A 20463-nucleotide genomic window follows, 5' to 3' on the forward strand; every position below is an offset into this window, starting at 1 on the left:
TAAAATTTCATCCACATAACGAATGCCTGCCAAAGACCCTCCACGAACAACAGACGACACTCCATTGAAATTCCTGCCCACATCATCACTGAGCTATGTTGAAGAGGTTGGTTTTGGGAAAAATTACAGGCTTCGTACCTTTCATTTCGCCTTCTCCACACTTTTTCACGCCCATCTGCAGAGCGTAGAGCAAATCTACATTCATCTGTAAAAAGTACAGCAGATCATCGTTCAAAGACCAATGGCTGTGTTCCCAAGCAAATTCGAACCCGTTACCTCTGTGTGTTCTGGTCGATTCTGGTCATCTTACCGGGTGAAAAGCCATCAGTCCATATTGATTTAATCTTATTCAAGCTGTGAGTTTAGAAATTTGGACAACTCGAACTTCCTGGAGCTGATGGGTACAACAGTAAGGTGTCGGTTTCGCAAAATTTTCAAAGTCAAAAAATGGTCATACTGTGGTTCTGTTACCCTAGGATGTCCTGATCTGGGCCTTCTCTGGTAGGATCCCGTTTCTTGAAAATGTAAGTAGCCGCATACTGATGGAACATCCTGTTATCAATAAGTGCCACACCATGCACAATATCCTCGGCACTAAGTGGCATTTTTAAATTTAAAAATTGAAATCAAGAAAACAAAGATGAAAACTAAACAGGTTATTGCTTCAGAATTCAATTGAGACTGAATAAACATTTTAAATTCCATAAAAATTAAACATTGAAAAATCCTTTATCCTTGTTTTGGATTAAGGATTAAGTGTGTTTACATCTCATTGATATTCCCTATTTAAAACATATTATAAACAAATATTTATTTGTAAAAATAATGAGACAAATTAAGGGCAGAATTTTCTTTTATCGAGAAAATGAAAAAAAAAAAAAAATCAGTTGGGTGGAATTTTTTGCCTGTCAGGGTATTTAGGTTGCTTCATATTTTGCATAAACAGGTTGGGTTATATAAATAAAATATTTAAAAAGAAAATCCTTTATTACCTAAGTTTTAAAAAACGTTGAGTAAAGAACAAAAAACAGAACATAATGTAAAAATAATTAAAAAAAAAAAAAATATTTCCACCTCTTTCCATCCTTGGCATGAAAAACATCCGTTAAATGTCTTCTTCTTTTTTTTTTCTTTTTTTTTTGCAAATGGGATTAATCAGTACAAAATTGATCACAGTCAGCAAGAATTGAGTGTCTTTAGGGAGATGAGAGGGTAAGTGTGTAGCGGCTAGTATAACCGGTGTGATGGTGCGCCACAAAAAAGTTTGAACCTCTCTCAAAAGATGTTGAGGAACTAGGAAGGCCAAGACTAGAGAGAATCTCCAGAGAGTAGATCTGAGAATTGAAAACTTTCCGTATGAATGTAAGACAGGTAACAAGCCTTCTGTCTGATAAAGATTGAAGCCCAGTAAAAAGAAGCCTACCAACATAGGCAACATAATTAGGAGTGCCAAATTTAAAAGGCAATTATTAATAGCCCTACACTGTCAGGTTCAACAGATTAATCTCAGTTATAAGAAATGGATCCCAGATAATATAGCATACTCCAGATGTCTGGTCCAATGATTAATATAACTTTTCATTACCAGTTTTTATAACCAGGTTACCAGGGACTGGAGGAGTTCCATCCAGAGCACTGCAGCTGAGCTGTACAGCTTATTGTACTTTATTTTATCCCTGGCTCCATATTTTTTTTTTGGGGGGGGGGCTCGCAACACAAATGTGAACTTGAGCCCCCATTGTGCCGGTGTTCTTCCATCGAAGAAACTCATTTTTGGAGGGTATTGGGACCAAATTCAGGGTCGCTGAGATCCGATCCCACCCCTTCCATTGATGAGTGCCATGTCAATTTCTTTCAATTGCGGCCACCAGTCCCCTTAGGCGTCAGAAAAAGTCCAGAGGCGACGGTGGGGATCAAACCCACGACTGCGGGATCTACTAGCCTAGAGTCTGATGCCTTAATCACTCGGCTACCGCCCCCCCCCCCCCTGTAACCACCCAAAGGGGTTACTGAAGTCTGAAATAAAATGCTTGGTTAAACTGAGATTCTGTGAAGCCTTCTAATCAGGAAAATGTGATGATGAAAATAACATTTCTTGTTAAAAATGATACCGAAGTCATTTATGTCATCTACTTCATGCAGGAGAAGTAGTTAAAAGAGTTGTACAATATTGGCTGCAAGTAGCATTGTCTAAACAGATAGAGAAAATTTGCCTTCACAAGCTGACTGCAGAAATTAATACAATGTTACCTTACAATTACGTAGTTTATGCTAATATGCTGTCAGAATCAGAATCATTTTGTTGTCACAATATTTACATTGTTTCTGTCATTTACACATGCTATAATATATTCTGTATCACTTTTGTATATTCACTCACTTGGACTGTACAATGGACATAATATGAGCGTATTTTTTATTTTCTTTATAAAAAATTTGCATTATACTACTTTCGTAAGTTGGGGCAAATACATTTTACTAGAAAAATTTTCAGAACTGTTTTTGTGTATTTGTCTTCTTTCAAAACTGTATAACTAGATTTCTGTTACTTCTTTTATTTACATTCATTATTTTAAAAACTTTTCTAAAATTATTTTCATTCTGTTTTACATAAACAAATTTGTAGAAATTTGATAGTGCAGGGCCACTGAATGTTTTATCCTGAGTGAGGATTAGGATTAAATCATTAATAACAAACCAATTATCAATAGATTTTCTCCGGACAAGTTTTTACTAATCTATAATCATCTTCGTTGGAATTTTCTAATTTAATAAAAATCAGTTTCACCTCCGCAGAAACCTATACTATAGTTGACAGTACCCCGAAAGAGTGCTGTATGTGTTTTACATTGGCGAGAAAATTATTTCACATCATTTAATATCAGTCCGTGCCGGCAAACTTCAATTTATAAATATTTAGTCAGAAAATACTCAAATCGCCTTTGGTGACTGAATATTCATTCAGTGCTCAATTCGAATTATAATCGCCATTTTAGAACAATTATCAATCAGGGTCTTGGTGAGCACTATCTTTATTTATGAATGAGCATTGATAAGTTGAGTCTAAATTATGTAATGTAAATCATATAGCCATCTTTATAAAGAAAAAATTTATTTTCACTTTCTTTTTCAATCAAAGGTATCGAGGATATTTTTTTCTCTTTTTTTTTTAAATTCTCCTCACCTATTGCCGAGGTCATTCTTTTATATTGTATTATTGAATTATTATTATTTATTATTATTATTATTATTATTTATTATTATTATTATTATTATTAATTTTTAAGGGCGTTTTATTATTATTTATTATTACTAATATTAATATGTATTATTTTTATTATAATTAACTTTTCTTAATATGCCTTGCTTATATTTTTATACTAATATATACACATCAGTAATAATAGAAATCGCTCTATCTGTAAAGGATATTTCCTATCTACAGATTAAATATAAAATAAATTTAAAAAATAGTGAAAAAAAGTTATTTTGTAAAGCTGATTGTTATTGAATACAAACAACAAATCCTCGGATAAGAATGTCTTTTTGATTGCAAACAAAATCTATTTTTAACATTAATATTTGAATTTATAAATAGCCCTGATGTCTTATTTTATTTACAGCACCCTTAAAACTCTCTAAGTAGGGACATTCACAAGAACAGAGGGAAACTTTGAATCCCTTTGGCAAATAAAGCTTTTTTTGTAGCTCGGTTGTTGCACATCAATTTAGTCCGTCTATGATTGAACCAGTTTCAAGAAACAGGGCAAGAGCACTACTTGCTCTGTAATTTGCTCGCTGCATGACCATCCCTAGTCCAAATGGACAAACGCTCTCGTTGGTCGTTCAGTTATGGTTTTTATTGTTCGTGTTTTTATATTTTGGCAGAATATGAAGACATGAAAGTTATTTGTGAACTATTAATATTACATGAGTGCCGAAATCGCTTTTGGGGGAGGGGACTTTGGGTTCAATACTTGGTAAAGAGGTGGATTTTCAGTCAACCAAAAGTATGTGCAGAGAGTTATTGGGAGATCAAAACAGCTATAGAAACTTTTATAGGATCGAGCCAAATCTGTTTTGGTTTTTGGTGAATTTCAGGGTTCTTTTTGGAAAAAGAATGTATTAATGAAAACCATAGGACCTTTTGGGCTTATATTCGTCAACTGCTGAGGTCCTAGATTTCCTTGAGTTATATTTTCAATTTCCTGATAATATGATGATGTATGTTCTTTATTTTTTGTGCCATTTTACTAGTACCCAAGGTATCAATGTGTATTTCTGGGCATATTTCTTGTAATGCTTTTAATGGTAAAACGAATTGAGGGACAGAAATGGTGAAATAGACAAGGCCTGTTTGGGGATGGGCTTGTACATTAAAAGAAGTTTTATAATATAATTTAATTAACAAATTAATACAGATGAGTACAGATTTTTACAAATGTGGAAAGTTAAAAGAAGTTCTCTGAGAAATGAACATTATAAAAAAATTCACTAGTTTTCCGTTTGACCAATTAATCGATCTGTCAATTAATTAAGGTTTTTAGTTGAGATAAAAAGTCAGTGTCACGAGCGGGATTCGAACCCACGACCCTTGGCTAAATACGCCGCTGCTCTAACCACGTGACTTCGATCCATTCGGACACTTAACTTCCCATCTCAACCCCACCTTTTTTGAATGTTCCCTCCTTTTTGCCATTTTTCAAATGTGTTTGATTCTCGGCAACAAATGAAATGACCACGGAGAATTTTAATGAAGATATACTTCATTTTAACTTATTAAATTCACTAGTTTTTTTGGTCCGCTTGACCAATTATAAAAAAAAGATGAGCAACATCCTGCCAGTAATGCCATTTTGCTTCAGTCGATGGTTGAGGAAGCTGCAAGGCCGTGACTGAGGATCCATTTTCTTTCCAATAGGACAGCAGAAGCTCTGGTATTAGCAGCTGATGGTCGATGAAGCCGAAGGCAGCAAGTGTTTTGTTCAACTTAGTATCGTCATTTGCACAATTTTGATTATGCCACTTCACAAATATATTCGTTTACTTCTTGTCTTCTTCGTTTGACTTTTGATTTCAATGTGATATCAAATATGCATCTTTGTGCGCGTTTGACACTTTAAAAAAAACAAAAACAATATGTATAATTCAAGTGAGGGAATGCGAAAAACTAAATGTGCTAGACTTGTGAAGTTTACAATCAGAAAGTCTCATTTTAAACTGTGGTGCTGAGGGATTCGGCTTAACAATAAAAATTTTAAAAGTGTACATTGAGTCTATCACTTCCCGCAGTCCATGGCAATTCTAGGTTTTATAACTTACAATAAATAAAGGCAGGCCTTGAGAATCACCCACTCCAGGTGTTGGCAGTCCTGAGTACGATGTTCTTGTCCATCCACTGCTAAGGTTGGGCTTCAGCGGCTATCAACAGCTAGGTCATTTCAGCCCCCAACGCATTCAGTTCCTAAATCTGTTCAAAGTCTCACTCACCCTTAACTACATTTATTCTTATTTACCAACTGTTTGCTCAGTTAGCGTGGTAGAGTCCTCAAGATTCGTCGATATCACCCTTTACACCTATGTATACCTAAGGTTAATGGTGACTCAATATTTCACTATCACCCCTCTCACACTTTACGTTCACTCTCAATGGACTCTAGGGTCACAAAACAGTTGGTTTATCAGGAGTCCTAGATACTCATTGCCATGCTTTAGCACAATTCTCATATTGGGTGGCATTCCTATGCGCTCCCTATAAGGAACCAAGGAATTGTACTCTTCAGTTAGGTGGGGCATTGGGCAACCTCTCTCTGCATGCCGGACATGCTTTGGCCCGATCGTAGTACAAATAATGTAGTTCAGCAGTTAGTACTTGGTTTAGTTTGTTATTTGTAGTTATTCTTATTATAAAAAAAATTAAATCGTTTAGCGTTGAGTAATAACAATTGGTTATTTTTGTTGAACAGGTAACTTAATAAGATACATTGTAAACTGTTGCCCAGAGAAGATTTTATGAGCGTGTGCTCTTGTCGAAGAAGGTTGATAATAATCAAATTGAAGAAATAAAGAAGCCTACTTTAACAATGTTTTTAGTTTGCAAATAAACTTGATATTTATTGATTCAAAGTTTTTTTTTTTAATTTTAGAAAGTTTTTACTAGCAATTTAAGATGTTTTGCTTTGTGTTACTTAGTATTTGGTAATTAAAAAGTATTTTTATTGGTAAGAGTTTTTGGATTCAGCTTTCTGTTGTATTGACAATGGATTAAGAAGGGCAAAGGAAAACCCTGAAGAAGAGTTTTAGTTATGGAAGTCGGTTTAAATTAAAAAAAAAATTTTTTTGCATAATTTATAATCAATATAAATAAATTTAATTAATCAGTAGAGAACTTAACTGTTATGCTTTTAAATTGTAATTCAACTCTAAAATGTTACTGTTATGTTATTACACCTATTATTTTTGTCTTGTCAAGTTTTATTGTAAATACAGACAAAAATAAACATTTCTGGTTCAGACCTGTGATATATTTGGAACTACTCGTGATTCTTTTCTTTCGAGCGTTTTGTTGGTTTAAATGTAAATGATTTCGGGGTATCACATTTCACAATTTGCCCTTATTGATTTTTATATAAATAGGCTCAAGCGGTTTCAATTAGATATTTACCAATTAACCATTAGTGTTCTTTTATTTAACGATATTAGGTGTGCAAATGATAGCCGACATATAAAATTAATGTACCTGTTTCAAAAAACGATTCCCATTGCTTGTTTTCATCGTGATACAAGCTTGTCTAATTTTCTAAATTTTCCAATTGTCATTAATGAAAATATTTTTACCAAATCGGTGGATTCTTCAAGACTATCTTTATATATTAAAAAAAAAAAGTCGGAATTTATAAACTGATGAACTGTATCAAAAATGCTTTGTAAATTTTCAAATTTGGGATACTTTCACCGTAATGTTGGTACTTCTGCATTCTATTTCTGAGCATAATTTAGAAACAAGTTTTGCAAATAAATACATACTTAATAATTGTTAGTTGATAGTAGAACTTGCTTAATTGAACAAAACATCTCATGATACAAAAACAAATTTCAATTAAAATTACGAGAGCACTGATTGAGCTTTATTTATTTAATTTTTTTAAAATTAATTTTTTTGACTTTTCAAAAGTCCAGATGTATTGAAATGTATTTATCTCCTCGTATTGACCTAGTGATAAATTACAGTTGGTTATCCAGTTTTTACTTCTGGCTATAACCTACAAGGTCAAAATCTACTAGTACAATTAAACTTTAATAGTTAATACATAAATTATAATTGAAAGCTAAGAAAATAAAACTTTTATAAAATTAGTATACTAATGTTCTAAATTCAATGTGATACATCAAACATTTTTACCAATGGGACTTTTTTAAATTTTATTTGGGTAAAAAAGTTTTTTAAAAATATGACAGTAGTCTTTAAAATAAAAATAAGTATGGTGAGTTAAAAAGATCTGGGTCCGGGTTTATTTACTATCCATTTGTACATATTTAAGATTTGTCCATCATAAATATTGCCATAATTGTTTTTACAGGGCTTTTTTAAGCAGCATTCGCTAAGAACATTGCTTCACAAGCCCTTCGAATTTTGAATAATTAGAATCTGGACTGGGAAACTTATTGGTATTTTTAATTCTGTCTAGCCATCTTGCATTGTTAACGCAATTTGACTACAAATAATGTGACCGTTAGTCGATAATTATTCAGAAATCGTGAGATGCGGTCTGGTGTGATGTAGGTTTCAGAAAAACATATAAAGATAAAGAAAATGTTTTTCTGAAACCTACGTCACACCAGACCGCATCTCACGATTTCTGAATAACTACAAATAATATTTATAATAATTTATTAAAAAGGTTTTATTATTATTATTTTTTTATTATGTTTTTGAGAGAAGAGGAGTGTGAAAAAAAGGTAAGTGCGACAGCGGGAATTGAACACGCCAACAGGATGCCCACGAGCCGAGAGTCTTATCAATTCAATTCGCTAAAGATTAAAAATCTCAAGTATTTAATTTTCATTTTAATATAATTGATCTTTGAATTTTGAATTTGATTTTTTTTTTAAGAAGTCAATTTGATGCTTGAATATAGAAACAAGTTAAACTTAATGTCTGAGAATTATGAGTAGAAAATATTTAGGAAATTATTTAAAACTGGAATCTCTAACCACTCCAAATTGGAAAACATGTGAACTGGTACGTTATTTGTTTTCTAAACAGTAAGAGAGTGTAGACAGAATTATCATAATCAATTTTGTAAGAGTGGTTATTGATTTTTTTTATGACAACCACCCTCTCTACAAAATCAATATGAATATTAGTTAAAGGTTTGATTGGAGACTAAGGAAGCTTCAAGAAGATGATCTTTTACAACAAAATAAATTAATTTATTTTGAATTAAAAATAAGTCTTGCTTTGTGTTTAACGAGACAATATCTTAATTTTGTACTTATTATTAAACGTCAATGATGGGGCCTACTTAATGCTTTATACCAATAATCAGTTGTTGGTAGTTTTATTATAAATTTATCTATCTGGTAACTTGAATAGTCCCATCAGCACTGCTTATGTTCAAAGCTGTATTCAACAAACTGCTTAAAAAGTTTTTATTAATAAAAAAATTAAATTTGATTGCTTGAAATGAAAAGTCAGTTTTTTTCTTGTCCATGGGTGGTTGTGGTGGTAAATTAATAATAATAATAACTGATTTAAACTCTATCTATATGGATTTTCTTTAATGGTAAGAAGACAAAACAATATTTTTTATAATGAATTAAGTGTTAATAGATTTGTGTTGAGTTAAGGGATATTTTGAAGAAAACAGCTGGCTGGGTTTATAACACAATTTTCAGCAGTTGCTAAAAATTGTTTGTCCCTAAACTAGGATTGTAGTGAAAACATGTAAATTTATTTGGTTGTATTTGCATGTAGTTCCTGGTTTACTATTCTTAGTTTTATCATTTGCAGGTATCTTATATTTTTTTATAGTCAACTTGCTCAATTTCATAAGATTTTGACTAACTACGTAAACCTGTAATCTTCTAGTTAGTCAGACAAGAGGATGTTAAACCTATTAAAAAGGGGGTTTATTATTACCAATAATTTTTATGATTTGATTGATTGAATTTTTTTTGTATAAACATAACTGTATAATCTGTACTGCCAAAAAAATTGTTTTATTTCATTTGAAATGTATACAGCTGAGTTGTTCATCTCTTGCATGCCCTATCAGTGTAATTTTATAAAAATATTTAAAATAACTGAATTTTGTTAAATTGTAAAGGTTAAAATTCAATGTGTTGATTTAAACGAAATTTTAAATGATCTTTTTCTGTTTCTCTATGTCAGGTTCAGCCTGCTGGCCTACAAGTGGAACCTCAAAGTACAACAGACAATGAGGCGGTTACAGCGCACTCGTGCAACGACGCCAACTGTACCTGCCAGGAGCCGGAGTTTCCTATAGAAAAACTAGCGATCCTGGATGCCAAGATTTCGAGCACCCGGTGGGTCGTACCCGTGCTACCTGAGCAGGAGTTGGAATGTCTCATGCAGGCAGCGATCAACCTTTGCCGGACGGGCGACGATGTCAAATCGGAAGCTTGCCAACAGTTCTTCCGCGAAGGTCTTACCATCTCGTTTACCAAAATACTCACAGATGAGGCGGTCAATTCGTGGAAATACAACATCCACCAGTTCATCTACCAGAACTGTCTCAGGCTAGTCGAACTCTGTGTAGTAAAGCTCTCTGATGATTGGTTTCCACTGCTGGACTTGCTCGCAATGGTTTTAAATCCAAACAATAGGTATGATCAAATTGTTAACATTAGCATCACAATTACTATTCACACACCATTTTTATTACAGGTTTCATACATTTAATGCGTCTAGAGCTAGTGAAACAGTACCTGCAGGTTCTAAGGTTCTTGAGGAGGAAATTTACGCTAGACCCCCAGACGCCACAAGGTCTCCGAGAGGTTGGCTAGTCGACTTGATCAATAAGTTCGGTAGTTTAGGAGGTTTCCAGAAGCTTGTTGATCGTTTTCAACCTGGAAATACTGTCCCAGTGCCTGTAATTCATGCTTTGATTCGACCTTTCGGCCCTTGTTATGAATTATTAACTGTACATACTATAGAAAAATATCTTATGCCAATAGTAGTAAGTATCTTTCTTTTTTTCTCTTTTCTTCTTGTGGCCCTCATTGATTCATTCTTGCTTGTTTTCCAGGAACGAGTGCCTCATTTTTTAGATAATCTTACAGATGAAGAGTTGAAGAAAGAAGCCAAAAATGAATCAAAAAATGATGCGATATCATCAATTATTAAATCAGCAAAATGTCTAGTATCTAGGGTTACCGGTCAAGAAGAAACAGTCAAACAATTAGAAATTTTTAGACTAAAAATGATCTTAAGGTTGGTATTTTTATCTTATTAAATTTTAAACAGAATACTATAAAACAAAAAATAAAAATTATAGATATTTCATAATTCATAAGTGCCTCTTTTTGAGTTAATAAAATATTTCATTTGCTTTTTATCTGTTTATAATAGAAAATAAAAGAATATTGGGCATTTCAATTATTCTGCACCACCTTAAACTGAAAAAATTATTAATTTATTTTATTTTTTCTAGGTTATTACAAATTTCATCGTTCAATGGTAAAATGAATGCATTGAACGAAGTCAATAAAGTTATTGCAGGAGTTTCTTATTATCCCCATCGGCATACGACGACAAATATGGATCCAGAAGGGGAATGGTTGACTCCCGAAAGGATGGCTGTAAGTTTTTCTTTATTTTATTTATCATTAAAAAAATTTAAAATATAAGAAATTTGACAGAGACAGATACAATAAGAAATTAGAAAGAAAAAAATCGGGCGGGGCTGTGTTGGGGTGTTAGCAAGAAGTCACTTTTAGTGAATTGAATTAAAGTGAAAACAAAGCTATTGAGTGTGTACCAAATTATTCAGAAATCGTGAGATGTGGTCTGGTGTGATAGGTTTCAGAAAAACATTTTCTTTATCGTGCCAACGTTTCGATTTTTATTGAGATCATCTTCAGGGCCTGGGATTTACAAACATTGTTTACATTTAACAAATACATTTAGGATGTGGAAAAGTGAATTTATACAATGCAAAATATATTTTTTATATTCAATCAAAGTATTTCTACTCACTCAAAGTGTTTGTCTTCTGTGTAATTGTGCCATTCTTGTGTGTCGTTTCCCTTTGTCGGCTCTTTTCACCTCAAAGAAGCCGACGCCTTATACAAAAATGTCTTTTCTATACCGACTTCCTTCCCCACCCCTTCAAAATCTAACGTATATAAACATAAAACAGCAAAATCTCACTGTCACTCTCAACACGACACGCAAGAATGGCACAATTACACAGAAGACAAACACTTTGAGTGAGTAGAAATACTTTGATTGAATATAAAAAATATATTTCGCATTGTATAAATTCACTTTTCCACATCCTAAATGTATTTGTTAAATGTAAACAATGTTTGTAAATCCCAGGCCCTGAAGATGATCTCAATAAAGATCGAAATGGCACGATAAAGAAAATGTTTTTCTGAAACCTACATTACACCAGACCGCATCTCACGATTTCTGAATAATTATCGATTAATGGTCACTAATCACCACACATGTGCACCAAATTTTATTTTAACAAAGCGGGAACATAACATTTTTGGCTGGTGCTTTGTGATATGAATGGCATGAGAATAAACAGCAATTTCTGACTTTAATGTCCACTGGGCATTTGTTACCGAATAAAGGTTGAAACAATGGCAAAAAAAATGAAAAAGGTGTTTTTTTAAACTACCTCCATCTCGACCGCTCCTCATGAGTCCAATATAACATAAAATTAATAAATTAATTATAATTAATAAATAAAACAAACAAAATTAATAAATAAAATATATAACATAAAATTATGTTTTAATTGGTCCTATTGCTGGACCAGATCAATTATTCGGATGTGATTTATAATTTCATGTAAAATGTGGTTGAGATGAAAAGGTTATACGAGGAACACACCCGGCAGGCAACGCAAGTCACCCAAAGCCACCCATTGCCAATCTCATGTCCAATTTTCTGTAAGATTGCATTACCCCAGAGAATATCTGCCTGTCACCATGCAACACTTCTTTTGCAACCAAGTCCCCCACTGTCCAGTTTTTTTGTCAAGTAGCGTCAAATACGGTCGAAGACAGAAGAACTGGACACTCATATTTTTTGTCGTTTATTTCAAACTAGATGTATTTTTGCCGTTATTTTATTTACGACATGCTTATTTAAAAAAATAAGGAAATAATAAACAAAGCTAATTTTTAATATATAAACTAAATTAAACAACATCAAAATTCATGAGTTTTAATAAAAATTATTTATTTACAATGGTTTGACAGAAAATGTATCAGAACACCGGAATACCATTTAGTGATAGAATGAATTTAACTAATCATTTATTACCTTGTTTTGTTCATAATAATGCATTAAGAGAAAAAGAGGTGTTGCATTTGTGATATGCGCTGGGTGACTCCTTGGCGAGGGCTTGACATCGAACAGATGTGCACACACTACTAAAACGAGACAAGGCATCAGGTCGAGTTGTATTGCGTCCAGTATGTCTGTTCCCTGTGGGACTCAAACCAATGACCTTTGGCTTAATTCGCCACTGCTCTAACCACGTGAGCTATTGTGACTTTGGTACCCCGAGACACCGAATTATCTCAACTTACAACTTTTTCAAACATTCTTTTTTGCCTCGTAAGGTTGTGGGTTCAAGTCGCGCTCGTGACACTAATCTTTTGATCTCCCTGATGATGAAACAGTTATATTGGCTTATTGTTCGCTCGGCCTTCTTTGAATACTCAAACTTTACCCTGTATAAATATGCCGCTCCATTCTTAATTGATATTGAACAAATAAGGGTGAAATTGCTACTTTTGACCTGTCACTGTCTTGATTAAATTACATTCTCTTCTTTGACAACTTGTTGTATTGATACAAAGTAGTTATGCTTAAATTAACATAAATATCTTAAATTAAAAATTGTATCGATAAAAATTGATTCTGATTCTTGGAAACTTACAAAATACAATCTCCTTAGATATAGAGGCATGAGTAAAGCAATATACTAACCTTTTTAAGCATAGAAACTTAACTTAATTTGTAAAATCTGAATTCCCAACTCTATTTAATTATGTTTTTCCTCCTAAAAAAGAAATGGATCAAGGAAAATGGTGTACTTCAAATAGTACTCCGAGATTCATTGCATCAACCGCAATACGTTGAGAAACTCGAAAAGATACTTCGATTTGTCATCAAGGAGCGTTGCCTGTCTTTGGAAGACCTGGACAGCCTTTGGGCGGCGCAACAGGGCAAACACGAAGCGATTGTGAAGAATGTGCACGACCTCTTGGCAAGGCTCGCCTGGGATTTTTCGCCCGAACAGCTCGACCATTTATTCGAGTGTTTCCAGTCGAGCTGGACGTCCGCAAACAAGAAACAGCGAGAGAAGCTGCTCGAGCTGATAAGGCGGCTCGCCGAGGATGACAAGGACGGTGTCATGGCACACAAAGTGCTCACCCTCTTCTGGAATCTAGCCCATTCTGATGATGTTGTGACTGAAATTATGGATCAGGCGCTTAGTGCTCATGTTAAAATATTAGATTATAGTTGTTCACAAGTAAGTTTCTCTTTTTGTGTATAGAAAATAAAAAAACAATTCTTTATTTTTTTATTTTAATAAATAGGAAAGAGATGCTCAAAAAACTGAGTGGTTACACAGATGTGTGAAGGAGTTGAAAAACAGCAAAAACTGGGTGTTACCAGCTCTAAAACAAATTAGGGAAATAGCTTGCCTATATGAATTGCCACCGAATGCTAAACAATTGAGTCATCACGTTTGTTATAGGTAAGTTTAACATGTTTTATGTAAATATAGTATTAAACTTTTTTCCTTTCGTAACTCCTTAGTTTATAAAACCCAAATGAATATATTTTCCAGACAAGAAGTCATAAACAGGTTGCAGACGGATCACGAGTTAGTAGTTCTGGTTACAAACAATTTGACAAATTACATGGAAAAAGTTAGGCAGATAGTTAAAGAAGATCCGAATTTAGATCCAAACGAATATTACCCCGATAAGAGGTACAACCACTTAGCACAAGTTCAAGAAAGACTTAATTTTCTGCGGTTCCTTCTGAAGGTAAATCACTGCGTATTTGTAATGTAAAATTAGATATTTAAAATGTTCTCTGGTGCAGGATGGACAGTTGTGGCTTTGCGCTGACCAGGCAAAACAGATTTGGCAGTGTTTAGCAGAAGGGGCTGTCTTCACCTCAGATCGAGAAGCATGTTTTAAGTGGTTCTCCAAACTGATGGGCGAGGAACCAGATTTGGACCCATCGGTGAACAAGGACTTCTTTCAGAACAACGTCCTCCAGCTGGATCCTTCGCTTCTGACTGAAAGCGGAATGAAGTAAGACTTTGTCGTTCTTGACACACCTCTTCATACTTAGAAATAAAAAAAATATTGTAGTGTACAATTTGAATCAAGATGTTTTACCATAGGGTATATGCTGTTTTTTAGGTGCTTCGAAAGATTTTTCAAAGCTGTGAATTCAAAGGAAGGAAAATTGAAAATGAAGAAACGAACCTTTTTAATGGATGATGTTGACCTGATCGGCAATGAATACATTTGGAGAGTAAGTTTAGAATTTTAAGCATAGTTTGGCGGCCACCCTATCAATAATGAAGTTTAAATTGTAATTACTTTTATTACCCTTATAGAAATAAAAATAAAAATTGAGCAACTTGCTAATTATTAAAAACTTAAAGTTGATGAGGGTGTTGGTCTGCGAGTAAGTGAACTCATGTTGAACCTGCACTGGGCTACGTATTGGGTCTGTATACACTTACGGGCTATTGAATTGCTCATTTTGTTTTGACATTACGCCATCTTCAGTGATGAACTGTGAACAGTTGAGAAATGGAAAAACTGCTCTTTTTAAGGATTGGATCAAAACTGTTCACTCATCAAAATGAATCAACTCTATTTCACGGCTCATTGCTCATCCTCACCAAATTTATTACTCATAATATGTAAACTTTCGCATGTTTTTCGAATTCCGTTGTGCCAGTTCTAGAGGGCCAAACAATCGTAAAGTTTCATTGAATTGCAGGGTTGTCGTATGAAAGAAATGACGAACTGTTAAACTTTTCTAGTTTTTTTATTATTGTCAAAAATAAATTAGGCAGAATTTAATTGAAATAAATAACAAGGGTATGGTTGTCTTCTTGATGTGGGTAAAAGCCCATAACAACAATAACTACAATAATAAAGTTGATACTCTCATAAAAGAGGCTGCCATCTCTGAGATAGTAAAACAAGAGGTCGACATAATCGCACACCTTACCAACTACTCCAAAGAGAAATGGCAAAAAGAATATGACACAACGAAGGCAGTTAAAGAGAAAGCATATGCAAGCATCCATTCTGCTTAAACCGTGGTTTAGCGTGGTCAATGGACAGAGAAAACTTTTTACCTCCATATGCAGACTTCACCTGAACCACAACAGTTTGCCACATCACCTTTATAAGATCGGCATAAAAGATAGCCTGGCCTGTGATTGCACCATAGCAGATCAGGACCACGTGCCCCCTTACTGCACACTAAAGGAGGAGTCGTATTCCATAATTGTGCAAAATGATCTATTGTTACCCATTAAAAAACAGTATGTTGCCTAAGTAACATAGGCAACCCTTATATCAGATCTGCATATGTAGCTTTCTTAGCAAATAATTTGATTGTATAAAATGGAGAGGGGTGGTTCGGGGCAGTCCGTGCTCTCCCTTAGTGTGGTGGGGCCCCGGTCGTGGGGCTTTCTAGGCCTCTAAGAGCACTTTGAATCCCGGAAAGTGAGAGAAGTGGTTTTGGTTAAGAGTTTTCCATATCACAGTAAATCTGATGAAAATGGTTTTTAACTACATCCTCCTGAAAGATCCGATAATGCACTCATAGGAAAAAATAAAATTGAGCACCTGGTTAGTCGCCCTGTTGACATGGGGGGGGGGTTTGGCTCCATCGCCTCGAGAGTGCTGTATTCATTCATACAGCAGACGTGATCTGCACAAAGTAAACGAAAGGGAAAAAAATATATAAAGAAGGTTGAAACATTTATCATTTCACTCTTATAACAGTTAACAACCGTTTTTCTTGCGAATGAATGAATAAAATTAAAAAACAAAAAAAAAAAAAAAAAAAAAAAAAAAAAAAAAACAATAATATAAATAAAACCAAATGCAATATTTTTTAAACAAGAATATAATAAGAAATTTCCATATATTTTTTAAAAACTTGCAAAGCTCATGTATATATAAACATTGGCATTGCTTGTAACTGTAAAACTTATAAATAAATAAGGGCTAGAGTAGTGCTCAAAGTTGGTAAATGAGATTGTATGAGATCGCCGCAGAAAAGCGGACTGGACAGCATGGAGAGGTCAATCAGGAGAGTTAAGAGCATTTAGAGTGGAAAATGGCGGGAAGGCAAACTGAGCAGTGATCGCTGAAGAGTTTTGATCAGAGGGAAAGGGATCTTTTTTCATTTTTGATCTTTTTTTCAGAGCTCAGTAATGTGAGTTAACTCTTGATCAGCTCGTGCATATAGCCCCATCTCTAAAGTGGGGAACACACTTACCTGACGCAGTGCTACCCGATGTGACACAAAACCACCCGGTGCAAATCCAAAATCCAATGCCATTTTCCATAAGATTGTATTACCCCTGTCCACATCTGCCCGATGCCACACAACGCTACCCTACTCCACACTACAAACACATAAAATTTAACTAACAATTTATTACATGGGTTTGTTCATAAAATTGCACAATTTTTATCGAGTAGCGTCAGAACCTGACACTCATATTTTTTGTAGTTTATTTCAAACTATGTATATGTAATTTTGTCGTTGTATTGAGTCAAACACCAAAACAATTTATAAAATAATTATGATACCAATTAAACAAAGACCATATAAATTTTGTTTGTTTTATAGGTAGTAACTTCAAGTGGTGATGACATGGCTGCTAGGGCGATTCAGCTGTTGAAAGAAGTCACGACAAACCTCGGCCCACGGTTGCAAGCATCCAGCATTCAATTCCACCAGACTTACATCAGTGAATGCTTAGACAGGCTGCGTGCTCATTATGATACTGTTGTCGTCCTCCGCACGGGAACTGCTGATGTGCCTAGGTAATTAAAATTTATACTTATCGAGTGATTAATTTTATTAACTGAAGTCTTGTCATTGATTTAATTATATATTATTTTTTTTAAAAACAGGATCCACTTAGAGTGTGTGAAAATGTGCCGTGTGCTTAAAGTGCTTAAAGAGTATATAAGCGAATACGATGGGGAGTTCAGTGGTGAAAGGAAATGCTTACCTTTATACAGGTATTTATTTTTTTCAATGAATAAAATTTAAAACTAGAACATTTAAAAAATTTTCTTCACAGAGCCTATAGAGGCAAACAAGTCTCTTTGACAGTAAGGTTTTCACAACCTGGGAGGATGATGGATGATGTAGAACTTCAGACACATGCCAATGAGACTGTCGGCATCGCCCGTCGTTACATCCTGAAGCGTAGCAAAGCTGGGGCGACACAACACGTCAAACTGGACTTGTATTTCAACGGTGAACTTTTAGACCCAAGCGATGATAGACGCCTTTTAGGAGAATTGTCATTTTCTGAAAAGATAGTATGTTTTAAAAGTAGTAGTTTTTTTAATGATAAAACATTTTTAATCTGTTACTTTTCTTGGTTTAGTTATTGACTGGAAAGTGGTCGCAAGCTAATGCCAACGTAGGTAGCTCACCAGATTCTTCATCTGATAGTAGTACTAGCTCTCCACAACATCCTTATGATGGCCCGAATATTGAAGCTGAAAACAGCCTTCCTGGTGTGGTAAGTTGGACCTGAATGAAATTGCCCTTTCTTAAAAATGATTATATAATGAATGTTGATTTTTTTTTTAAATTATGCTGTTTAGCTCCTTTCACAGCAGCCTCATACGACTGCAAGTCTGCTCAAAGTCTGTGATCTGGCATCGTCGCTTGGCAACACTGCTCTCGCTCAGGTGGCCTATTCCGTTCTGAACCTGTGCCCGCCTGACAACCACACACTCAACAAATTGCAGGAGCTGTTTTCAGATAATGAAAACAAGCCTAACGACCAGAATGAGGTAGTGACGATGGAGTCCATTTTGTACAACTCTCCTTCCCCACAAGTACTGTACAATTTGGAGGTAATATTTCCCCGTTAAATTAAATTAATCTGTTTGTTGTTGTTTACATTTGGGATAATACAAATTATATGTATTTTAGGTACTATACGCTTTGCTCATGCCTGCTGTGGATCCTTTGTCAGAAAAGATGCCTGTGTTCGAAATGCAGTTTAATTTCTTCAAAAGCCCCCATTCCTGTGCTTTGTTAGAAGTTTTGACTAAAAATGATTTCATGCCTTCAGCTGATATTACTGGAAAACGGTTAGTGTTTACATATATAAAATAATAAACAATAAAATATAAAACTTTATTCATATAAGTAAATGTTTAGGCACACATACTTGACCCTGTTGAAAATATGCAAATTGATGCTACTCGTCATTGGGCACATAGCATACTTGGCAGCTGAAAATCAAGCTCAACAGAGCGGTAACAACTGTCCTGTAAATAACAACGTAGCTGTACTGAACAAAGCACTGTGCAATATTCCTAGTCCTACAGGGGAGTGCGTACTAAGAAACGTATCGCTGAAAATTGCTCAAGCTTATATCGAAAAAGTACGGGTTTCATCAATTTGATCTCTCTCCAGAGACAATTTACTTTATTTTTGTACTCGTTTTAGTTTGGACCTGATAATAAATGGGTCTCATGGGCACCTTCCCAGAAGATGATATACACGTTAATGCAGCTTGCAAGAGCGTCAGCATGTGCCGATATCACACTTATGTCCGCAGAACCAACAGTAATGCATAGTATCATTTCAAAAGCCTCACCACACACTTTTGATATATTAGGTATTTCAATTGAGTACTTTTTTTTTTAAATTTTGTCTAACTTGTGTTTTTTTAAATAGTTTGTAAGGAAGCTCTTGAGGTATTGACAATCGTTTTGGTTATAAGCTCATCAACGTTGGAGTCGTTAATGGAGGATGTTAACTGGCAGTCTTTCATGATTGATTTAGTCCTTCTTAGCAGCAATAGGTATAAATCATAATTAATCAATTGATTGCTTAATCATCAATAATAAAGATAGAAGTCTTCAGAATCATTAACAAACAATTATTAATTATATAAAATCCATGACAAATCTTTTGTTCTTAAACTTGAAATATTACATTGCTTTTTATTTCCTCTCAGGAACATAAGGATAGTAGCAGCGGAACAATTTGTACTTATGGTTACATTTGGTCTTTCAAACAAACCTTTGCAATTTTGTATTATGCTTCTGTTCAGCGTACTTCACACGACAGTTCTTGAGCATGCCAAAAATTCGCACGAGTACTTTCAGGTAGTTTCTTAAAAGCATTTTTGCCTATAAATGAACTGATGGTTTATTTATATTCTGTTTATTCTTTAGTTACTCTGTCGGCTTTTAAATCTGGCGTACATGTACAACTGCCCGATACCCAATGTCGAAGGTCTACTGAACGACGAGATCAAGTGGCTGAAGCAGACTAAGGAGCACGTCAAAGAGACGGGACACACTGGGGTTGAAGAGGCCGTCCTCGATGGGCATTTGGGAATTGCGAAAGAACTTTTTGCTTTTGTATCTCCCGAAAAGAAGTTTCTTTTCGGCTCAGATGAAAACACTAATTGCAACTTGATCCAGGTGAGCCTTGATTTTGTATTGTTAATTTGCTCTTTTCTTTATTTCAACATTATATTTCAATTCATTAAGGCTTGCATTTGTAGTTAATATCTATAATTCAAAACTTGGAGAAGTATATTTCAACTAGTTCATATTTATTTATTATTATTTTTTAAATAAAAGTTGCATAGGAAAGCTATTTCAACATATTTGTTACAACATTGACTTGTAAATATTCTCCTCAGATAAGATCAAATTTTGATTAAATTTTTTTCTCCAGAAAATTGTAAAAATTTCCAAATTAAAACACAGTCTTCACAGTAATGTTAACAAAGAGATATACTAAAGACCTGTGACACCTATTCGATACCACCCAACACCCTGTAAAGGTGACCATTCACGATCACTCCAAATGGAACTGCGCCGAGCTGTAGAGTTCCATTTGGAGTGCCTGAAATTTGAGGGGGCACTGCCAGTCGCTACGATTGTCATTTAGTGACTTACTTCCTCAAAATGGATGACGATCTC

The 20463-nt window shown here is 34.4% G+C and overlaps 1 protein-coding gene across 1 annotated transcript in view; it reads left to right on the plus strand.

Moving 5' to 3' along the window:
- LOC106661382 (probable ubiquitin carboxyl-terminal hydrolase FAF-X) overlaps positions 1 to 20463 on the plus strand; it is a 41590-nt gene that overhangs the window by 2104 nt on the left and 19023 nt on the right. The window contains exons 3-22 of the mRNA XM_014384714.2: positions 9395 to 9849; positions 9911 to 10202; positions 10272 to 10456; positions 10677 to 10824; positions 13281 to 13745; positions 13813 to 13973; positions 14067 to 14268; positions 14327 to 14541; positions 14653 to 14767; positions 17120 to 17316; positions 17407 to 17517; positions 17580 to 17823; positions 17892 to 18029; positions 18115 to 18369; positions 18449 to 18609; positions 18680 to 18905; positions 18971 to 19142; positions 19202 to 19328; positions 19485 to 19635; positions 19705 to 19956. Of these exons, the coding sequence (XP_014240200.1) occupies positions 9395 to 9849; positions 9911 to 10202; positions 10272 to 10456; positions 10677 to 10824; positions 13281 to 13745; positions 13813 to 13973; positions 14067 to 14268; positions 14327 to 14541; positions 14653 to 14767; positions 17120 to 17316; positions 17407 to 17517; positions 17580 to 17823; positions 17892 to 18029; positions 18115 to 18369; positions 18449 to 18609; positions 18680 to 18905; positions 18971 to 19142; positions 19202 to 19328; positions 19485 to 19635; positions 19705 to 19956 (4272 nt within the window). The remainder of the gene's footprint in view (positions 1 to 9394; positions 9850 to 9910; positions 10203 to 10271; positions 10457 to 10676; positions 10825 to 13280; positions 13746 to 13812; positions 13974 to 14066; positions 14269 to 14326; positions 14542 to 14652; positions 14768 to 17119; positions 17317 to 17406; positions 17518 to 17579; positions 17824 to 17891; positions 18030 to 18114; positions 18370 to 18448; positions 18610 to 18679; positions 18906 to 18970; positions 19143 to 19201; positions 19329 to 19484; positions 19636 to 19704; positions 19957 to 20463) is intronic.

Source organism: Cimex lectularius, unplaced genomic scaffold, assembly GCF_000648675.2.
Source record: "Cimex lectularius strain Harlan isolate CLEC.00 unplaced genomic scaffold, Clec_2.1 scaffold217, whole genome shotgun sequence".
NCBI lineage: Eukaryota > Metazoa > Arthropoda > Insecta > Hemiptera > Cimicidae > Cimex > Cimex lectularius.